Source organism: Oreochromis aureus, linkage group 17, assembly GCF_013358895.1.
Source record: "Oreochromis aureus strain Israel breed Guangdong linkage group 17, ZZ_aureus, whole genome shotgun sequence".
NCBI lineage: Eukaryota > Metazoa > Chordata > Actinopteri > Cichliformes > Cichlidae > Oreochromis > Oreochromis aureus.
In genome coordinates, this window is record NC_052958.1 from 39,839,906 (window position 1) to 39,860,748 (window position 20,843).

The 20,843-nt window shown below is 44.7% G+C and overlaps 1 protein-coding gene and 1 long non-coding RNA gene across 2 annotated transcripts; both read left to right on the top strand.

Moving 5' to 3' along the window:
• The first annotated feature begins 1,993 nt into the window (after nucleotides 1-1,993).
• On the top strand, nucleotides 1,994-9,933 carry LOC120433859 (transcription factor IIIB 90 kDa subunit-like). Its single transcript, XM_039600813.1, has 17 exons — nucleotides 1,994-2,200; nucleotides 3,154-3,361; nucleotides 4,809-4,904; nucleotides 4,977-5,150; nucleotides 5,686-5,717; nucleotides 5,795-5,867; nucleotides 8,007-8,156; nucleotides 8,248-8,344; nucleotides 8,424-8,550; nucleotides 8,630-8,669; nucleotides 8,768-8,859; nucleotides 8,941-9,014; nucleotides 9,062-9,246; nucleotides 9,344-9,405; nucleotides 9,511-9,592; nucleotides 9,663-9,715; nucleotides 9,801-9,933. Exons 1-17 carry the CDS (start codon nucleotides 1,994-1,996, stop codon nucleotides 9,837-9,839), a joined length of 1,791 nt encoding a protein of 596 aa, XP_039456747.1. The 3' UTR covers nucleotides 9,840-9,933.
• A 37-nt stretch (nucleotides 9,934-9,970) lies between these two features.
• LOC120433971 lies at nucleotides 9,971-10,386 on the top strand. Its single transcript, XR_005608870.1, has 3 exons — nucleotides 9,971-10,058; nucleotides 10,159-10,210; nucleotides 10,306-10,386. It is a non-coding gene; the product is annotated as an uncharacterized LOC120433971 (long non-coding RNA).
• The last annotated feature ends 10,457 nt before the right edge of the window (nucleotides 10,387-20,843 follow it).

The following is a 20,843-nucleotide window of genomic DNA, read 5'->3' on the forward strand; positions in this document are numbered from 1 at the left end:
CGGTTTTAGCTAACTTACACTGGCTTCCTGTGAAATTTCGTATTGATTTTAAAATTCTTCTACTCACTTATAAAATTTTAAACAATATGGCGCCTAGCTATTTAACAGAACTTCTCCATTTGTATAACCCCCCAAAAGCACTAAGATCCTCTAATCAGATGCTCTTAATGCAACCTAGGTCTAGGCTGAAAACCAGAGGGGATCGTACCTTTGCTATCGCAGCACCTAGACTATGGAATAATCTCCCTATTGCCATTTGTACTTCTGATACTATTCAGGCTTTTAAATCTTGCTTAAAGACTCATCTTTTTACTTTGGCCTTGATTTAAGCTAGTTGATTATCATTTTTGCATGCTTCTATGTTTGCCTTGTGTTGCTGTTGTCTTGCTGTTGGTAAATTATTTTACTCGCTCTTAAACTCGCAGAAACAGATGAATCTGCAGATGCAGCATCTGGAATACCGACCTGGGTCTCGCTCTCAGGTTTCCAGTTTGGTACAGGTGTTTAAACAGAGGATTCAGTCAGAGGTTTAATATCACAATGTAGTCATAGAACAGCGAAAGATGGTTCGTACCTGATGTAACCAGGAAAAAACTAGAACTAGGACCAGAGAGTGATCAGTGTGCACAGGACAGACTGGATGATGGTTGTACTTCCCGAGTTACGGTAGGAAGTACAATATCCGCAGTCTTGAGTGGGTTCAGCTCCACGTAGTTCTGACTGCACCAGTGGACCAGCTGGCCCACCTGCTGTCTCTACCCAGACTCGTAATCATTCTAGATCAGAACAATGGCGGTGGTGTCATCTGCGAACTTCCCAAGGTGCAGTCATTAATGTAGAGGGAGAAGCAGCAGGGAGAGAGCTCACCCCCGGAGCAGGCCGGTGCTGGTCTGGGCATCAGGAAGCTGGTGATCCACTGACAGGTGGAGATGGGCACAGTGAGCTGGGTGAGCTTCTAGCAGAGCATGTCTGGGATGACGATGTTGAAGGCCAAACTGAAGCCCATGAATAGTATCTTGGCGTGTGTCTCAGGTTGGTCGAGGTGATGCAGGATGTAGTGAAGACCCATATTGACTGCATCCTTGGCTGACCCGTTTGCCCTGCAGGCAAACTCCCGGGGCTACAGTGACCGGACGTTCACTAGGTTTATAGACGAGGCGGGGGGTGCACAGTCACACTTGTCGCACTTGTGTCTCTCTGCCAAATCACTGAGAGCACTGCTGTGCCTTCAAACAGAATCTCGGTTGGGTTGTCGATGAAACCCATGAAAAAAATTACCTAGAGAGAACAGCCATTTTGATTTTAACGTCAGGATAACATCAACTTACCATCTTAGTATTTCGATTTCTTCAAATTTAACAATAAAGGGATCTAGTGGAACACAACCATAAATTCAAGTGAGGAAATATCCTTTACATTTATGGTAATCTTTTAAAAGTTAAGCAGAGTCTTCTTAACCCACAGCTTCCATGTTCTCAGTGTGGCACAAGGAGGCACAAAAGCAAAGGGGTGGAGCTAAACAGACTCCTGGGCATGTCCAACAGATAGACAGAGAACAGGATGTGATGTGTGGTGGTATAGTGAAGTTGGAAAGGGTTTAATACTTGTCATTTTAACTAAAAGTGATCAGATTTGTTCTTTTCTCTCAGAGTATTGAATAGCTGAGCCAATCAGACTGTTTCATACATCAGCTGCAACCAATCAAGTTTTGGGAGCAGATGGAGGAGAACCTGGAGAGGTGGAGGTATGAAAGAATAAAAGCAAGACAGAATACACGAGTGTGAATGAGAGGAGACAAGTAGGAAGGTGAACATGGAGGAGCAGAGGTAGTGAAGGTGCATGAGGGTCAACAATCCACAGAGAGGTGAAGAAGAGTACAAACAAAACTGAAAGGGAAGGTGAGACCTGCTGTGATGGACATGTTCAGTGAGCAGGATGGAAATGGGTCCATAAAGGCACAGCTCAGAGTCAGAGAGGCTGAGGTGGGTTGAGCATGTGCAGAGGAGGGAGGGTGGAGGATGAAGTTGGAGCTGTAAGGCAGGAGGAAAAGAGGAAGAGCTCAGAGGAGGGTCGTGCACATGGTCAAGGAGGACATGCACACTGTGTCCCAAAACCTAGACCGCATCCTTGGGAGGACCTGGCCTTGGCGGTCTCGTGGGCGGGTCCTTTGAAGGCCGAGAAGACCCGGAAGTGCAAGGCTGTGAGGGGTGGACGGTCTAGCCTTCTGATTTGCGTCACCGCTGTCTTGGTGGAGTTTAATAAACTCAGCCGTCTGCTCCTTGCTATCTAAGATATAACAGGACACTGGAGTAAACTCTCGACCATCTCACACTTCTGTTTAATCAGTTTTCTGTTTGACGTTTATACAGATGTGTGAAAACTATAACTTAATCTCAGCCAAACCGATTTACTCAGGAACAAATAAAACACTGAAAAAAGCCAAACAATAACATTTTTAGGTTATCTAAGTGACTTATATATCATGTTTAACCTGAGTAGCCAAAGACCGCGGGGGTCTGAAAATGATGTGCGGAGTTCAATGTCCTCGCCGGCTCTAGTGACCCTGAAACCCTGGCTAGCTATCGAGCTGGTGGGTAACAGGCGTCTCCGAAAATGTCGAACACTTTTGCAAATATGTGATATCTTGATAAACCAGCTACATTCTCGCCTGAAAATATGTTAAAAGTTTATTTTGTGACCCAGAAAGAGTAATATTAAAACTTAGCAGCGCCCGCCATTGTTGGAAACTGGAACTGGCTGGGCCATGCTATGAATTCTGGGATAGGTTGGGCCACGAAGGATACACCGACCCATCCTTCAAATTCGGGGAAAAGGAGGACGCATTTGTCGGCCGCATCTGGAGGAGTCTACGAATTGGGACAGCCTTCGCTGCGTCGCTGTGACATAATCGGCCTACAAATGCGGCCTCAGGAGGATGCAGCCTAGGTTTTTGAACACAGCTGCAGAGGGTTGGTGTGACAGAGGAGATGGAGACAGATAATTGGCTAAAATGTTGTATGAGTCTTCATCAGTTACTGCACAGTGGAGCTATCCTAAACACATATACATCATCATCAGAAACAGGAAGTGAGAGTGACCTTCATACTTATCGTCATGTGAAAGCTTGATATCTAAACGGTCTCTTCACCTCAGGGACTGCTGACCTCTGACCTCCACCATGAGCTCCCGGGTGTGCAGGACCTGCGGGGGGTCCGACATCGACGTGGACCAGGCCTGTGGCAGCACCGTGTGCACCGGCTGCGGTTCGGTTCTGGAGGACAACATCATCGTGTCCGAGGTCCAGTTTGTGGAGGGAAGCGGGGCGTGTCGTCCGCCGTGGGACAGTTTGTGTCTGCTGATGGTGAGACGCCAACAGGGGGCTGGCGGGTTAGGGTGAAACAGGAAGGGCTGATTATAAGGAAGACCATGTGAGTCTGCTGAAGTCCATCCAAGTTTCACAGAAGCAGGCTTCTGACCAGTTCAGGTACTTTAATTAGTGCCATGTTTCAGAAGAAAACATCACAAGAAACGTGTCTCGAAGCTTCTCGTTCCGAATCCAGAATCAGAAACGTGTCCGCCTGAGCGTTCCCCTCGTGGGCCTTAACTGATGTCCATCATACAAGAGTGGAAGTCTGCTCGTTCTTCCTCTTAAAATGTTTCACTGGAACCACAGACCAAACAGAAAGAAACAGAAATGCACAATGTATAAGCCAACTGCTGCACCTGTAAGAGATAAAAAAAAAAAAAAGTAAACAAGACAAACATACAGCATGTAGAACAGAAAAATTAGAAAATACACAGATACATACAGGCCACTACGAGCCACCAAGGGCATGGGCCAACGACCACACTAAAACATCAAGCACCAGCATCCCAGGGAGGGCACTAAGCATCCAGCAGGGAGCAGGGCCATGTCCCAGCCATCCGCGCACACACACACACACCATTAACTAATGGTGTGTGTGTCCTAGCAGGTCCTAGCAGAAAGACATAAAGATACTAAACCAAAATACACAGAAACTTGTTTTATGCTGCAATAGGTGTAGGCTGCTGGGGGATACCCATGATGCACTGGGTGTTTCTTTTTCACTCACTATGTGTTAATAGACCTCTCTGCACTGAATCATCCTTGTTATTAATCTCTGTCTCTCTTCCACAGCATGTCTTTATCCTGTCTTCCTTCTCTCACCCCAACCGGTCGCAGCAGATGGCCCGCCCTCCCTGAGCCTGGTTCTGCGGAGGTTTCTTCCTGTTAAAGGGAGTTTTCCTTCCCACTGGCGTAAAAGTGCTTGCTCATAGGGGTCATGTGATTGTTGGGTTTTCTCTGTGTGTATTATTGTAGGGTCTGCCTTACAATATAAAAGCGCCTGAGGTGACTGTTGTTGTGATTTGGCGCTGTATAAATAACACTGAACTGAACTGAATTTTTAAGTCAGTAAACATGTTGTACAATCATTCCACCCTGGAGCAGCTTCGGACTTCATGCCTGTGATGAGTGTCTGTAAACCTCTGAGCACATCTGTATGGGAGTACAGGAGAAACACAGCGGAGGTGGGTCTGATTAGGAAAAAATCCAGACTGAATGATTCAGCAGCTGAAAGTCTGCTGAATAAAACCAGATCCTGAACCCAAGCTGAAGCGAGGTGCTCAGCAGGGTTGCGCTCAGCGTGCAGGACACCTGTGGACTCTGACATAGGTGCAGGAAGCCGAGTGTGACACCCTCCTTACCTGAACTGCTGCTTGGATCTTTCTGTTTTTACTCTTTAGCAGAATAACACTAACCCGTCTTTACCCAAAATGCTCTGCAGCAACTACAGTGATAGGGTCAAAGATCAAAGTCCTCCTTGGTTCTGTTTCACACAAGAGCAGCGGTAAAGAGTTGCGAGCCCAGATGCTTCAGAACGGTGAGTCCTGTGGCTGTTTGGAAGCGGGATGTCCCGGTGAGCCACAGGCGTAACAAGCCTTTGTGTATGCAGGTAAGCGTCAGATCCAGCAAATGGGCAGTCAGCTGCAGCTCAACCAGCACCACCTCGACACCGCCTTCAACTTCTTCAAGCTGGTCGTTAGCAAACACCTGACCTGGGGCCACAAGACAGAGCACGTCATCGCCGCCTGCCTCTACCTTGTGTGTTGCACTGAGGGCACCCCACGTATCCTAGCGACCACTCTGACCCACTGAGCATGTGCAAATCGCAGAGACAACCCAGAAATCTGAAAGCACGACAGCCTGGAGTCTGTTTACATGCAGCCAGGTGAACCGCTGACCTGGTTTCCTCACCTGTAGCTCAGGTGTGCAGCTCATCTCCTCTTTTAAAACCCTGAGAGGAGACGGACGTCAGACTTTCATCAGCTGCAGGTGGATGCAGGTTTGTCACAGGAGCTGATCCATCTGCGGCACATTCAGGCCTCCATCACCTGAACGTGCCGCAGATGTTGTGCTGTTTAAGATAATCTGCAACATCTGGAACAGGTAACAGCGTTACATCTGACACTGACGGGTTTTCATTCACGTTTGATAAGTTTCTGTTCTGAAGTGTGAAGTCATTAAAAACACCACCAACGATGAAACAAACCTGAGGTTTGAAATCAAACACAAACTCAGTCAAAACACAGTTACAGGTTACAGGCTTCATTCTGACTTTTCACCTCCAAACCTTCAGTGGGTTTTCCTTAGATGAGCCTCAGACATGCTGCTGGACCTCAGCGATCTGCTGCAGGTAAGACCGAGCCTCAGCTGCTTTCAGCGGACTCTGAGTGGAGTCATTGAGGTGTGACCTCTATGCTGTGTGTCCAGGTGGATGTCTACATCCTGAGAAAGACCTTCCTGCTGCTGGCTTGTGAGCTCTGCATCAATGCTCCTGCCATTGGTGAGCCATTTACTTGTTTTATTTATTTAAAGCACTTAACACTGGAAAAACAAAGAATGCAGTCTTACAGGTCATGTAAAGTGTGATAAACAGCAACATGTGCCGACATCCAGAAAAAATGAAACTGAAAAAAACAACAGCAATCACATTTATCAGTTTCAACTTTTTACTTTCTCTCTGCAATTCTTTTCTACCGAATACAGGCTTGAAGTAATTTCTCGTCACATTCACATTTTTATTTTCATTTTACACATAATGATGTAACCTTGAACACAACAAGTACAACTCATTGTCCACAACACACAGAAAAAGCTGAAATTCACCCTCGGTGTGAGAGCCACATCTAGTGGCAGCAGCAGGAAACTACAACTTTCTTAATTTGTTTTCTCAAAGAATCAGGAGGCTCTAAACACTTTGAACAAAGCTAACAGCCAATCAGCTCTCACGCCCACGGCATGGTTCAGTCAGCTGCCAACTCCCCATCGCCAGGTCCGTTGATTGAATCTGAGCTCCAGGTTCTGATTTCCTGCCTGTTGGCTTGAGTCCTTGGCTCCGGGTTCCAGTTCAACAGTAGAGGATGACCTCTGGGATCTGCACCCCGGTGCCATCTGTACTTTCTGATGAGCACTGAAACTGGAAGGTCATTTTCCCACACTGCACTTCAGTCATGCCCTCCTGGCCAAAGTAACTCAGCTCATTTCCATCTAAGACGGCACTGACCATGTAGAAGGTGTCCTGCTCTACCTGCATGGGGGCTTGAACAACAAGGTGCTGCTTGACCCATCTGACAGAAACTTCTGGGCTAGAACGATTTCCTGCCTCTTCAATTCAATCCTCACAACCTACTCGGCCTTCCCGCCACTGCCCAGCTACAAAAATCCTGCGGTCCACGGCAAACTGGATGCTGTCACAGTGCCCCTGTGGCGCCACTGGTTGCTGCGGTGGCCGAGGATTGGAAGCAGTGGCACCTCTATGGCAGTAGCCCTGCCCGCTTCACAGTGGGGAATTCCAGCCTGGGTTTGTTGGTAGCGGTGAACAACAGATCCGACTGCGCTGCCCCATCTGTAAACTCCTGCAGTGTAATGGAAGGGAATTGCACCAGGTACAGGTGGGGTGGCAGCATCTGCCGCTGTCTCCATAGATGTCCTCAGCAGTTAGCCATAGGTCGCTCACCTGGATGAAGCTCTTCTTCGCCTCCAGAACCTCCACCTCCTCGCCTTGAGGGAGACTGGAGGAGAACAGCTCGGCTGCAGTCTGTAATGCTTCACCTGTCTGCACTGTGGTCATTGAGCTCTGATCACTAACATGGATCCAGTCAGTGAACAGTATCTAACTGGCAGAGGTCTGGAGACAGCAGACCGCTGATATTATTAACATCATCAGTGTGGCCGAGAAGGTCATGGCCACCACATCTGCTTCAGTATAGCGAGTGAACAGGAGATCGGGTCACTGCCTGGTAACACTTGATCATCAATAATTGCAGCTCTGAGTCCCAATCACGTCCCAGCTTCTCAGCGTTGAACCCGTGGTGCGTGTCACGGAGCTTTGGTGTGCGGGTTACCTGTGTGACGTCCACTGTGCCCGCGTCCTTCCGCTGTTAACGTTTAAAACGAGCAGAACGCTGCAGCCTGCCTCCGGACGCCATCTTATACCATATCGCTGCCTTCATCACGGCTCCACACCGCAAGAGGGTGTCAGAGCGCGGGAAAAGAACATAGCAAACGCACAGCCGCAAGTGTTTCCATGGACACTGAATACGGTGTGTGTGTGTCCGTATATTTATGTTTGCTACAGACACATACAGATGAGTGTGTTTGTTTCCATGGTGATGTCCGTGTCCAAGCCACTATTATAAAGAAATAAAAATACTATGCATGTTAACAAGCAGACACACACAGAAATGCAGCTTCTGAGTGCAGAAGCGGCTCAGTGGACGCTGAACACTGGGACAGTATGAACACTCTTCAGGTGCGGTGTAGTTTCAGTGACCGTGGTGATCAGTGAGGGTTTGCAGTCATGAAGGGAAACTGCCACAGAGTGTCTGCAGTCTCCAATGTGATGTGTGGTCAGTGTAACTCACAGCTAACTTATAGAGTCCTGATACACCATTAACAGTGAAGCACTCCTCCTTCTCCTCAGACCCCTGCCTGTATATTCCTCGCTTTGCTCACATGTTGGAGTTCGGGGCGAAGACTCATGAGGTTTCCATGACAGCTCTTCGTCTCGTACAGAGGATGAAGAGGGACTGGATGCACACGGGACGCCGACCCTCCGGACTCTGTGGAGCAGGTGAAACGTGGAAGTTTTCACTATAGCAACAAACGTCAGCGGCAACGTGCACAAAGCAGACATTAACGCTCCTCCTCTTCCTCCTCCTCAGCACTCCTGATAGCAGCTCGGATGCATATGTTTCAGCGTTCGGTGAAGGACGTGATCGGCGTGGTGAAGATCATCTACCAGGCCATACTGAGGAAGAGGTGAGCCACACAAACACCTGAGTACACCTGACTCCCACCAAAACAGGAAGTAGATCTCAGCGCCTTTCCCTCCCTGCAGGTTAACTGAGTTTGAGGACATGCCCACCAGTCAGCTGACCATCGATGAGTTCATGAAAGTAGATCTGGAGCAGGAGTGTGACCCCCCATCCTTCACCGCTGCACAGCAAGAAGCCAAAATGCAGCAGGTACATCTTTGTCTCTGATTGGCTGCAGCAGCTAGGTCTCCGATTGGCTAACCAGTCTGTGCTTCCTGGTTTCTTGCAGTTAGAGCAGGAGCTGGCTAAGAAACTGGATGAGGTTGAAGGTCAGTTTGTCCTTTTTTACCTGGGTGGGCTGCCTCAGGTGTGTGTGTGGGGAGGGCTTGGAATCTTTGAATCACGATGCGTTTCCTGTCATCATCAGGAGAGATCAGCTGCTACAAGGACGAGATCGAAACCGAGCTGGAGAAGAGTCGGCCCAAACTCAGAGGAATCTACACCACTTACACCAAAGAAGTCGGTCAGTTCTGATGCTGGGTCACCTCACCATCTCCCCGCCCACACAGTCATAGCTGTCTCCATCTTGTCTGTTTTCAGACCCGAGGACAACGGCGACGTTTGTCCCTGCCATCCAAGCCTGAGGAGGTCGAGAAGGCGGGCGTGGAATTCAAGTCGCCACCACCACCTGACCGAGGACTTCCTGTGTCAGGTGATCCAGGAGGAGGAGGGGGACGGGCGTGACCCGGAGATCAGGAGGCGGTGCCAGAGAAGAGTCGATGGGACCCCACCGTCAGGCTGCCTATCTGACCTCCATTCCAGGAAAACTGCCGAGCGCCGCTAGCCTGAGCCTCCAGCAGACTTTCCAGACCTCGGACACATCAGAGAGTGGCGGGAGAGTGCTCGGTGAGGATAACCACTGTAACAGAATGGTGACATCACCATTACATCATAGGGGAGTCAGAGATGGTTCGTGAGAATCAAGCTCTGCGTTTGCTTTCAGGTGACTACCCGCAGAGCGAGGAGCTGGACCTGAAAGATATCGACGATCAAAAAATCGATAAGGTCAGTTAATGTTTCCACAGGTACAAAGGCACCTGAGCAACTTTTAGTGTGAAAGGACCCATCTATACGTGCTGTTTTTGGACTGGCCCATTCTGTGTGTTGCAGTACATCCTAAATGAGAAGGAGGTTCAGGTGAAGATGGAGCTGTGGATCAAGCAGAACCCTGAATACCTGAAGGAGCAGGAAGGTGCTCATCAGCAATCATTGATGGGTGTTACTGATTACTGATTCTGATTGATTTGCGTTTGTGTTTCCAGAGAAACAGGAGCAGATAAACAAAGAGAAGGAGGAGGGCACCTACAAGGAGAAGGTGAGTGAAACCAGCATTCAATCTAGAGCCTCGCCTGAAGCTCCACCCACCTGATCTGTGACCCGTGGGGTGTATGTTTTGTCAGAAGAAGAAGTCTAGAAGCGGGACCAGATCGAGACATTGACAGCAGGTGAGGCGATCAAGAGAATGTTGGAGAAGAAGAAGATCTCCAGTAAGATCAACTATGGCGTCCTCAGAGACCTGAACCGAGGGACAGGAAGTCTGAGCAGCTCCCCGACCACACCCCGATACCACCGCAGCACAAAAAGCGACTCAACCGCCACCAGAAGACCAGTGGCGGTAACCAAGACCTTGCAGCCAACACCAGCATCATGGGCAAGAGGTATCTGAGCTGATCTGTGATCAATAACCTGGCATCAGTATCGACTATCCCTTAACCTGTCCTCCACGTAATCCTGACGTTCTCTCTTCTGCTCTTTCAGGTTCCGCCACTTCATTTCCTCCACACAAAAGAAGAAGAAAACAGCTCATCAGGTGCGCATCGTCCTTGCCTGTTTTACCTGTGTCCTTCCTCACCTCTCTTACGTATTACTCCCTCCTTACCGGTTTGCCTGATGTTAAACTTTCAGGTAGAGAGCACAGTCTCAGTGGTTACAGAAGCACAAGCACCAGCAGAGACCGAGTCCAACCCGCCCCTGGCTCTGCAGCAGAAACAAGCCCCGCTCCCCAACTGCTCCATCTCCTGTGGAGGAGGAAGAGGAGGAGTGTGTTAGCTCTGCAGCTGGTGGGAAGTTGGTTCAGACTTTCATTCTGGAAATCATTACAGTAACCTTGATTGATTGATTTCATTGATTGATTGATTTGTGTCATCCAGATTACGGTTGTGATGCAGACGAGGAGGAGATCTTTTATCTCCGCCCTGCTGACCTTTGACCCCCTGAAGAAACTCCATCCAGGCTCCAGAGCCAAGGCAGCTGATCCACGTCCCACAGATCCATATCAGAGGAACCGGTTAATGATCTGTTTTGATTTCTGCTTTGATTGATCCCTGATCGTTTTATTGATCCTCCTAGTACTGAGGTTTTAGATGTTTTTGTATTGACGTGAAACCAGCGGTGTGTGTATGTAAGTGTGTGTGTTCTTGTTGTTCCTGTGTTTCAATACAAACAATAAAACAACCATTCCTTCACAATAAAGGAGCTGACAGTGGACACGAGTTTTCTGATCTCAGAACCAGATGATCTCTTTTTCTTTGATCCTTTAGTAGAATTAGCCGTTATAATGATTTTCTTGATACACTTTCTTGTGATAGGTGACTTTAGATGAGAGGCACCTGCAGCAGCAGCGACAGTTTTGTGCATAGGATGTTGGTGATCAGATAAGGAACCAACAGGAAGCCTGCAGAGGCGTGCAAGCAGTGCTTTAAGAGTTTTACAAAGGTTGAGTAATGTTACGAATACGAATACATAATTAGGTTCATGTTTTGAGTAATATTAGGTTGAATCAGGTTTGAATAAAGAGAGCACTTGAGGAACAGAGTAAGTTAGAGCCGTAGTAGGGAGAAAGTGTTTTCTATCCTTTACAGGAGAAGATTTCCACGAGAGAGGGACCAAGGAAGAACCTGACTTTACCCATGGAGTGTTCTTAGGGGGAGCTGGCATTTCTAGAGAGGGTCAGAGTGCTTGCTTGGGGTTGCTGTTAGACTATATTAGGAGGAGCAAACATATTGGCAGATCTGAGAAGGAAAACCTGTGTTATGAAAATGGTTTTAATCTTTTATACATGATTGCATTTGAGCTTATTAAAGAGCTGTGGCTCCTGGTCAAGTGAAGGTCAGAAACTCTTGGCGGGCGTTATGATCTGCCAATACACGGTGAGGAGGACAGGAGCTCTGAAAGGAATTGCAACACACCTGCTTACATGACATATGCCTGGAGTTATATCCTTATATCCTTATATTCTTTAGAGCTAAGAGTTAAGTTTGTATCATTTATCACTTATATCCTTTTGAGTAAGTCTTAAGTTTCATTTATGTTCAGTTTGAGTAAGTTTCCTTCATGTTTTGAGTATCATCATTTGAGTGTGACATTTAGAAGTCACACATAGTTCAACTGTGCTGAGCACAGGCCTTATGTCTAGCTAGGGGCGAGGGGTGTGAGGTGAGCCGGAGTGCAGGAGAGGTCATGACACATACATAGCATACACTGCAGACACACACACACATGCACACCATAATAGATCTATTTTGGTAGGGCAGAGAAGTGAAGATGTATTTTTGCTGCAAGTGCAGGGTGTGTGCCGGCGTGCTTAGAGGAAGTGCAACAGATGTCCCAGGAGATAGCGACAGCGAGCAGAGCTGAGGGAGGCACCGACCGAAGACTATGTTCTTTAAAACTATGTTAAGGTTGTTGACAGAACATTTGTGGTTTAGGCTGGCGTATGCTGTATTAAATCTGCCTAGCAACAGAAAAGGGGCTGTACTAGCTTAACCCTATAAAACCGTTGTTTGAATATGGTAAAAGCAGTTCAATACTGATTGGGTTGTTGAACTCACACATGTGTTCATTAAAATGCCGTCAAATTGCACACGGACCGGATCTGTGGTTATTTTGGATTCCTCTCTCAACATTGAACCCTTAACATTTGGGGGCTCGTTCGGTGAGAGAGAGGAATGTTGGGGTGAGCGGAGAGATCCGGGGTCCGTGGTAATTGGACGGGCAGGCGGTAATCAGTGGTGAAAGTGAGCAGGCATTCCCGGGGCATTTAAAGGTAAGACACTGCCTGTTGAAATATATTTCCAAAAGGTGTCACATTGGGCATGTCAAATTAAAAGCCTGGTCACTGTAATTACTCGTGAATGTCTGTTTTTAATTTTGGTGAAGTTTTCATGAAGTTTACGGTTGAAGTAATGATAATGAAGTATAAGTGACAGTACTGAGTAATGAGAATAAAGGAATGAAAAGAAAGCAGTTGGACTGCTAAGTGAACTCTTAGAATGATAGAATTTGGTCATTGTGTGGGTTAGAGTCCGTTGGTCATCTGGTCTCGTGTGATGGTCATTTTGTGGGTTAGAGTCCCCTATGTCCCTAGCGGAGATCTGCCTCAATCTTAATCCTGTTTTGGGTGTAGATTGTTGTTTCAAATTACTCTAAATTACTTTAGGGCGAGTCTGGGACCCTTAAGAGCGCACTTTTCTCCTTGGTAGCAGCTTGCGCCTGGGCAGGGCGCTGACCCTTGACCTACCGGCGAGTAGGGATAGTACCATCGACAGCGGGGAGAACTTGGGAACCTCCGAAATTGCTAGGAGTTAGAGTCTCCTATTTGCGCTTTTTGGCTACGATAAATTTGGTTAGGGTATTAGCAATCGGACCACCGTCAGGGGCGGAATACTGGCTAAAATTGGTGCAAAAAAGTCAGGGACTTTTATCGGTTGGACCGTTATGGATAAATTTATCCGAAACTCCGTAGGATTTAAGAGCCTAGAATCTGTGCAGTTGTAAAAATAAGGGCGTCTGTGTAATATAATAATATAATAATAAGAAATCCTCGGCTGAAGGGAGTCTCTGTGTCAGAAGCACTGCCTGCTGACTTCTATTTTAGGCGGTGAGTGTAAATGCAAATGAGGAGGCGGTGGCCAGCAGAGAGGGTGGTTTCAGTTTTGAGAGTATTGAGCTTTATAACTATTGTTTGCCAATATTGCTAAATGCCTGTAAGTAAGATGCTGGTTTTGCTCATTAGAATTGTATAAATACAGTTCGAATATACTAGTGTGGATGTATAGTAAGTGACTGAATTTTGATAGATGTATATATCTTGAGTAATAAATGGTGGTGTGTTTTATTTTTTTAGCTATGTGTGTGTGGGGAGAAGCGGTGTGAGAGACAGATGAGTGATGTTATGACAGGTTGAGTTTATTTTCGATTGAAAACACATAAGTATATACACTTGGTAAACCCAGTTAAGAGATTATTGGGTGACTGATGCTATAAAACTGACCTAAAGAATGGTCCTGTGTGTGAAGGTGTTAATTGTCCTGATGTTTGAAAGAGCTCTAGTTTAATGTGTGTGAATGAAATGAAAGTGTATTGTTTTGGATCAAGATTTAGTAGAATTACTGATTGTTTGTAGACTGTGAAATTTAAAGGGAGACAGAGTCTGACTGTTGCCTGCAGAAACAGGAAGTATGTGTGTGTGTCTGGGACAGGAACTTTGCATGCCCATAAAAGGAACTGAGTGTGTAAAGAAAGAACACAGAGAGACAGATGAGTTACTTCTAGGCACATGAAGCAAATGAAGCCGTTAAGAAGAAGAAATGAATATGATACTAATTATATGCTTTAGTGTGCCAATACAGGTGGACTTCTCTCAACATTGAACCTTAGTAGAACAATAGATTAATAGAATTGGGAGAAAATAAGCCAGGCTTTGGCTCGAAATTGTGCAACTTGATCTCTCACTTTGTCCTTGACCCTGAGAAGAAGCTTAAAGGCCAGTCAATCGCCTGATGAAGACCGACAGAACATCGTGGACTTTAATACAGCAGGCAAGCGGCAGTGCCACTGATCCATTAACACTGATGACGACTGATGACCAGCAGCAGCATGTAAGACTAATGCAACATGTACTGTGAAAATACAGGCTGGGCAGTTGAACAGTCGGATAAAGAATTGTGGAAGAGCACTGGACATTGAGTGTCATATTTGCTATGCTTGGAGCAATCTTGGAAGAGAAGACTGAAAGGATGAATGGAGAAGAAAACAGAACAAATGAAAATAAGACTGAAGGCACTGAATGTGATATTTTGCCATGGTGGGACTTAACTTAAAAGAAAAGACTGTAAAGAAACAGAGAAGAAGACAACAGCTGAGTTGAGACTGTGTTTGCTGGAGCTTTGAAGCTCGAACAGGACACTGTGAATGAAAGAGGACCAGTGAGAGATGAACCTGGACGAGTTGGACTGCGAGAATATAGGATATAATTGGAATGAAAATTGAAGCGGGAACTCATAAGTGTTTAGTGATGTCCACCATATCACGTTTAAAAGAGGTAAACACGAATAGAAAACACACATATACAAATTGTTACATGTGAGATTATTTTTGAAATGGAGCAGAAGTGAGATAGTTTGAATTTAAAGCTCAGTGAAAAGATGCATAAATTAAATATGAATACATAAAAATGCAATGATTAGCACAATATAGGATGCAATGAAGATGCAGCTTACACTTAATTAAGATGATCACCTGCCCTGCAATGAAGAAAGCAGCTTACACTCAATTAACATGAAATGCAACGATGATGGCAACACATTCATATTCATGACACAAACATGACATAACTGATATTTGTGGCAGGGAAGAGAGAGAAGTGGGTCGTTTAAGCAATGATGATAATAATGAAAATGTCTTAGTTTTGTTATTTTCAGGAGTAAAGCAGACCCGGACCAACTCTCCAGATCCAGCAGTCGGAAGAAAGTTAGAGGTTAACATCAATGGATAAGTTAAGGCAAGTTTCTGGTTGAATTGTTCACAGCATGATGCGTCCAGGAACCTGAAAAGCAAGCCCTAACACCTGGCTGAAGACCAGGAGTGCTTTTATTCAAGGTGGGAAATCAAAAATGTGGGTTAGTAATTCGGGGAAAAGAAAACTGACTGCTTAACTGGAGAATTGGGAAGTGTCTGGGAGACTGCGAAGCCATAGATGCAAAATACCACACACAAACAGAAAATGCATTAACCTTACAAAGACAGGCTCATGAAGCTTGTCTAATCAAAGCTTAATGCATAGAGACATTGATTGAAAACCTGGCTAAGAACATAAGCATATGCAATGAAGATCAGCTTGCTGCTTGTATGAGTGAGAGAATGGTGTGAATGTTTAATATAATAGATGGAAAAAACAAAAGAAAAGTGATTAAAGCAGTTTTTATAAGAGTGACTTAGGAGTGCTCTCGTACTGAGTGATCAAAGCAAGTGATTAGTATAGAAAGAAAATGAAAATAATTCAATAATGTGATAAGGTTCAAACATGTATTTCTCTTGTCAAGTTGGCTGTTGAGCTGTGAGCCACTATGCAAATTAACTGGGGTAAAGTGACAAAGACACGTCCTGTGTGTCTGTGTCTCGGAGGCTTTCAGTTCAAGAGAGGCGGTGGCTGTTGAAGATTATTTGGCGAAATATATAATGGTAAAGTATCAGGATATTTGATTACGGTGGTCAGGTCTGTTCAGAGGGCAGATTTGGACAGGAAATTTATAATTTAGTGATGATACGTTGTTGAAATCGGTTTAGATCTTATGCTGAATGAACACATGGCAAAGTGAGGAAGGAGACATTGTGCAAACGGTCTTTGATCTTTTGATGAGGTTTTCAGTGCGTCGAATGGGTGAAATTTAAGATGGTTTAAGATTTTTGGGGCTGTTGTTTTCATTTTAATAGAGGAGTTTTGATAAACATGGACATGTCTAAAAGGGCCCATAGTTTTTGTAACAGTGCACTTAGGAAAAAACCTGTCAGGTGATTTTGTTTTGTACTTTGATGAGCTAATAATCAGCTCTCTTTTTCATTTTGTTCTAAGCAGGTGAGGGTCTGACAAATGCTTTTGCCATGATGTAATCTGTAATTTCCACAGAGCATGCTGATCAGTGTGATTTTCAATGATTGAACTGTAGTAGAGACGAGCAAACATATTGGTACATCTGAGAAGAGAACTTTTGTTATGAAAATGATTTTAATCTTTTACACATGATTGCATTTGAGTTTATTAAAGAGCTGTGGCTCCTGGTCAAGTGAAGGTCAGAAACTCTTGGCAGGCGTTAAGGATCAGCCAATACACGGTGAGGAGGACAGGAGCTCTGAAAGGAATGGCAACACACCTGCTTACATACGCTTGGGTGATTTTTATCTTTTATTACTTATATTCTTTAAAGTTAAGATTTAAGTTTTATCATTTATACCTTATATCTGTTGAGTAAGTTTTAAGTTTCAGTTCAGTTTGAGTAAGTTTCCTTCATGGTTTGAGTGAGACATTTAGCCTAGAAATCACACAGAGTTCAGCTGTGTATGTGCACAGAGCCTATGTCTGGCTAAGACGAGCAGTGTGAGGCAAAGGTGCAACGGGGTCATGACACATACATAGCCTACACAGCAGGCGCCCACACATACACACACACACACACACACACACACACCATAACAGATCTATTTTGGTAGGGCAGAAGTGGAGATGTATTTTTGCTGCAAATGCAGGGTGTGCGAAGTACTCAGAGGAAGTGCAACTGATGTCGAGACAAGAGGCGTAATGTTCTTTAAACCATGTTAAAGTTCACGGAACATTTGTGGTTTAGGTGGCGTAAGCTGTACCTTGTCTATTTTTGCAAAGAGGGGCTTTGTTATTGTACCCATATAAAACCTTTGTTTAATCATCGTGAGTTCAGTTCGATTGCTGACTTTGCCCAACTTAGGACTCCACAGCGTGTAATCAATAAATCTTTGCTTTGACCACATCTTCCGGACCAGAGTTGTTGTTGCTTGTGAGCCCTCCGTACTCCTTTTCTCCAACTTTTGAACCTTAACATTTTGGGGGCTCGTTCCGGTGGTTGAGGAGAGGAGAAGGCCAGGGAGGCGCTGGACAGGGTCCGAGGTGGTCAGGCGGACAGGCAAAATCAGTGGTGGAAGTGAGGGGACGTTCGCGGCGAACTAAAAAAGGTAAGACACTACCTGTTGAAGTGAATTTCCAAAAAGTGTCAGATTGAACACGACAAAATTAGAAAGTCTACTCACTGAAAGTTACTGATGAATGTCTGTTTTGATTTGATTCTGATTGTAATCTCATGAGCATATCGGTTGAAATAAGGATAATGAAGACTAATAAAGGATAGTACTGAGAGAATTTTAGTGTGGTAGGGAATTTGATTATTGTGTGGGGTGAAGCCCGTTGGTCATTGATCTCGTGTGATGGTCAGTTAGTGGGTTCAAGTCCCTTATGTCCTAGCGGAGATCTGCCTCAATCTTATCCGGCTCTGGATGTAGATTGTTGTTTTAAATCATTATAAATTTTTCTAGAACGACAGCGGCATCTGTTAAAGCGCATTTTCTCCTTAGTAGCAGCTTGCACTAAGGCAGGGGCGTGACCTTAGGCCTACTAGGACAGTAGGGATAGTACCGTCGACAGCGGGGAGAGGTTGGGAAACTCCGAAATTGCTGGGGATCGATCGAGATCCCTATTTGCGCTTTTTTAGCTACGATAAATTTGGTTGGGGTATTAGCAATCGGGCCACCGTCAGGGGCGGAATACTGGCTAAAATTGGTGCAAAAAAAGTCAGGGACTTTTATCGATCGGACCGTTATGGGTAAATTTATCGAAATTTATAGGAACTAAGAGGCCTAAAAATCTGTGCAGTTGTAAAAAGTAAGGGCGTCTCTGTAAGATAATAATATAATGGTAAGAAATCTTGACTGAAGGGAGTCTCTGTATCAGCCTGCTGACTTCTATTTTTAGATGGTGTGTGTCTATGTAAATGAGGAGCAGTGGCGCTCATAGTGACTATCGCTTTCGGTTTCGAGTGGAGTGAATGTGTAACTATTGTTTAAAAATTTTGCTAAAATATCTGTAACTAAGAGGTTGGTTTTGCATATTATGAGAAGATAAATAGAGTCGAATTAAATGTGGTGAATGTGTGATCAGTGACCGAGCTTAAGGGTCACCGTTTAAGTGTGTGAGTGCGTGATGAGTTTGACTGAGGAGAGAATGCTGCAGCTCTGTGAGTTATTTTCAGATAACCTGTGTCTATGTAAATGAAAACGGCTGCTAACGTGAGTGCACGAAGGAGTTTGAACAGTTGTTTAATAAAGAGCGTGGCTGCGAAATCCCTAGAGTGTTGGGGAGTTTATAGAAATTGTTATGTATTGCTGAATGCGTGTATTTAAAATGCTGGTTTTGTTTATTACCATTTTGTGAGTAAAGTCTTAATTTTTGACATGAGTGTATGACTGTTTTGCTGAGTTTTGAGATAGAATATATGAACTGTGATTTGATTTTCTTAAGATAAAAAGGATGTTTGTTTCTGGATCTTGTCAGATTGAATATTCACGTGCGGGGAGTGTTATTCATATGAGATGCATTTGTTGGGCTGAAAGCATGCCGCCAGAACCATTATGGTTTTACCGTGTCCATGATATAACACGGTCAGAATTACAGTTATTTAACTTTCTGTTTAAGTAGTTTCCTGATATTCGGTGTTTGGAAAAATACATTGAGACACACGAAAAGAGATCCAGGTGAAGCTGCCACTGCGTTTTATCGTTCTGCCAACATGCCTTTAGTCCCTTTGACATAGAGTACCACTGGACGGGTAGCAGACGGTGAAAATCTGAACATATGCAAATGAGTTGGCCGCTGTAAACGCACAAGGATCTCTGTTTTGGTTTAAAAAAGTATTTTGAGGTCATAAGCATGATTTATACATATGGTTAACTGACTGTAAATATTACGTTGCTTTGTTTGTATGGGGATATACATGGGGTTTTGTTTCATTGCTGCAATGATGTTATTGATGAGCTGGGTTTTGAATGTTGTTGTGATGCAAAGCTGGATGATTTGAAGTTAAAGCTGTTTTAATTTAGGCAATACATAGCGGGTGATATTGACGTTTGAGTTTTCTTGTGTTTTACCTGAGGCTTAAATAAACAAATAAGTACCTTTGAGAAACCCGGTCAAATTTTACTGTCCATAATAACACATGGTGCATTTAAGTATAACTCACTGCGGCCCATGTTGTAGTGATAGGACTGATTATAAAAAAAAAAAAAAATTTTGATGACCTTTTGAGATTAAATTGTGAAGATAAAATAAAGTACACAAAGTTTAATAGGATGATTTGAGTTTGTTAAGCACCTGGCCATATAATAATGTTGGGCTGTAGCATGCTGACATATCACTAGAGAATTGTTAAGGACGAATGAGCTGTCTTGACCCAGAGAAAATGGAGTGGTCGTCCTGTTAGGATTGAATGATACTCCGGCTCGGTGGTCAAGTTCAGACATAAGCCTTAAGCAATCATGAGCCACTAATAAGCGTGACAGATTAATAGATATAAAATTACAGGATTGAGGTTAAAAAAAAAAAAAAAAAAAAAAAAAAAAATCGCAGTGAAATGAGCACGCAATAAAGTGGACTTATTAGGAATAGAAGAGCTATACAATAGAGGGGAGTTGGTGTTGATTTACCAGTAAAAGCAAGAAACGAAAAATAAAATAAAATAAAAACGGGTTGATTGGTTGAAATAATAAGGTTTAAAATTGAAGGGTGTTAATCTGGACTTGAGGTTTATATAGGGAACAATCAGCTGGAAAATAACCCGAAATGCTGTTGGAGCGTTCTGTAAAGTGGATATTTCACTCGTGGAAGGGTGTTTGAAATTAACTGTGTTTGCCATGGAGAAAGCGGAGAATGCCCGTATGAAGTGTCCATATCCGCAACAGTTGAGTTAGATGATTTGGATGAGTATGTAAATAAATGTTTGCTATTGTTTACGGGATTAATGGAATTGGCGGACAATGAAAATAACCGGGGTGGGTGCCATCTAACGGCGGAGTTTCTTGTCTCGCTGGTGGAAGCGGCAGAGATGGGTGCCGAGTTTGACATGCTTGGATGAGGCGTGTTAAGGTGGAACCGGGTCAGAACAGATGAAGTGTGTTGTGATGAGCGGGTGGTCAAGTCACGGATGGCTTATGATAAGTTGGGTTAAACTCTGTGTGTCACCAAGCAGGAGAAGAGCGAGGAAGCGGCTGTCAGAGTGGCGAGGCGGGTTGTGGAAACCGAGTGAAGTACAACAGAGTAACTGAGGAGGCGGAGCTAGAAAGCGTCATAGGAGGAGGTGAGTGAGTGTGTGGCAGAATGGGTGACAGGGCGACCTCTGGTGAAATAAAGGGTATAAGCCCTTGAAGGCTCAGCTTGAACAGCTGAAGAAAGCTGTTCGACTGGCTAATGCTGGAACATTAAAAGCGGCTGAAAAAGAATGTCAGGTTATGGAGCTTGAGGTAAAATAAGCTCATCACATCTCAACAAAAGAAATTGGTGATGAAATAGCTCTGAGCTTGGTGTTTCAAGCTGAAGGAAAAGATGTGAAGAACAACTGAAGCAACTGGAAGAGAGGTCTGTGGGTCAC

What these genes read in the sequence shown, in the direction of transcription:
- LOC120433859 (XM_039600813.1), top strand. Translation starts at nt 1,994, where the DNA reads ATGTGCAGAGGAGGGAGGGTGGAGGATGAAGTTGGAGCTGTAAGGCAG. An exon ending in TTGCACTGAGGGCACCCCAC is followed by an intron (nt 5,151 to 5,685) that starts GTATCCTAGCGA and finishes GATGAGCCTCAG; the next exon opens with ACATGCTGCTGGACCTCAGC. An exon ending in ATACCTGAAGGAGCAGGAAG is followed by an intron (nt 9,593 to 9,662) that starts GTGCTCATCAGC and finishes TTGTGTTTCCAG; the next exon opens with AGAAACAGGAGCAGATAAAC.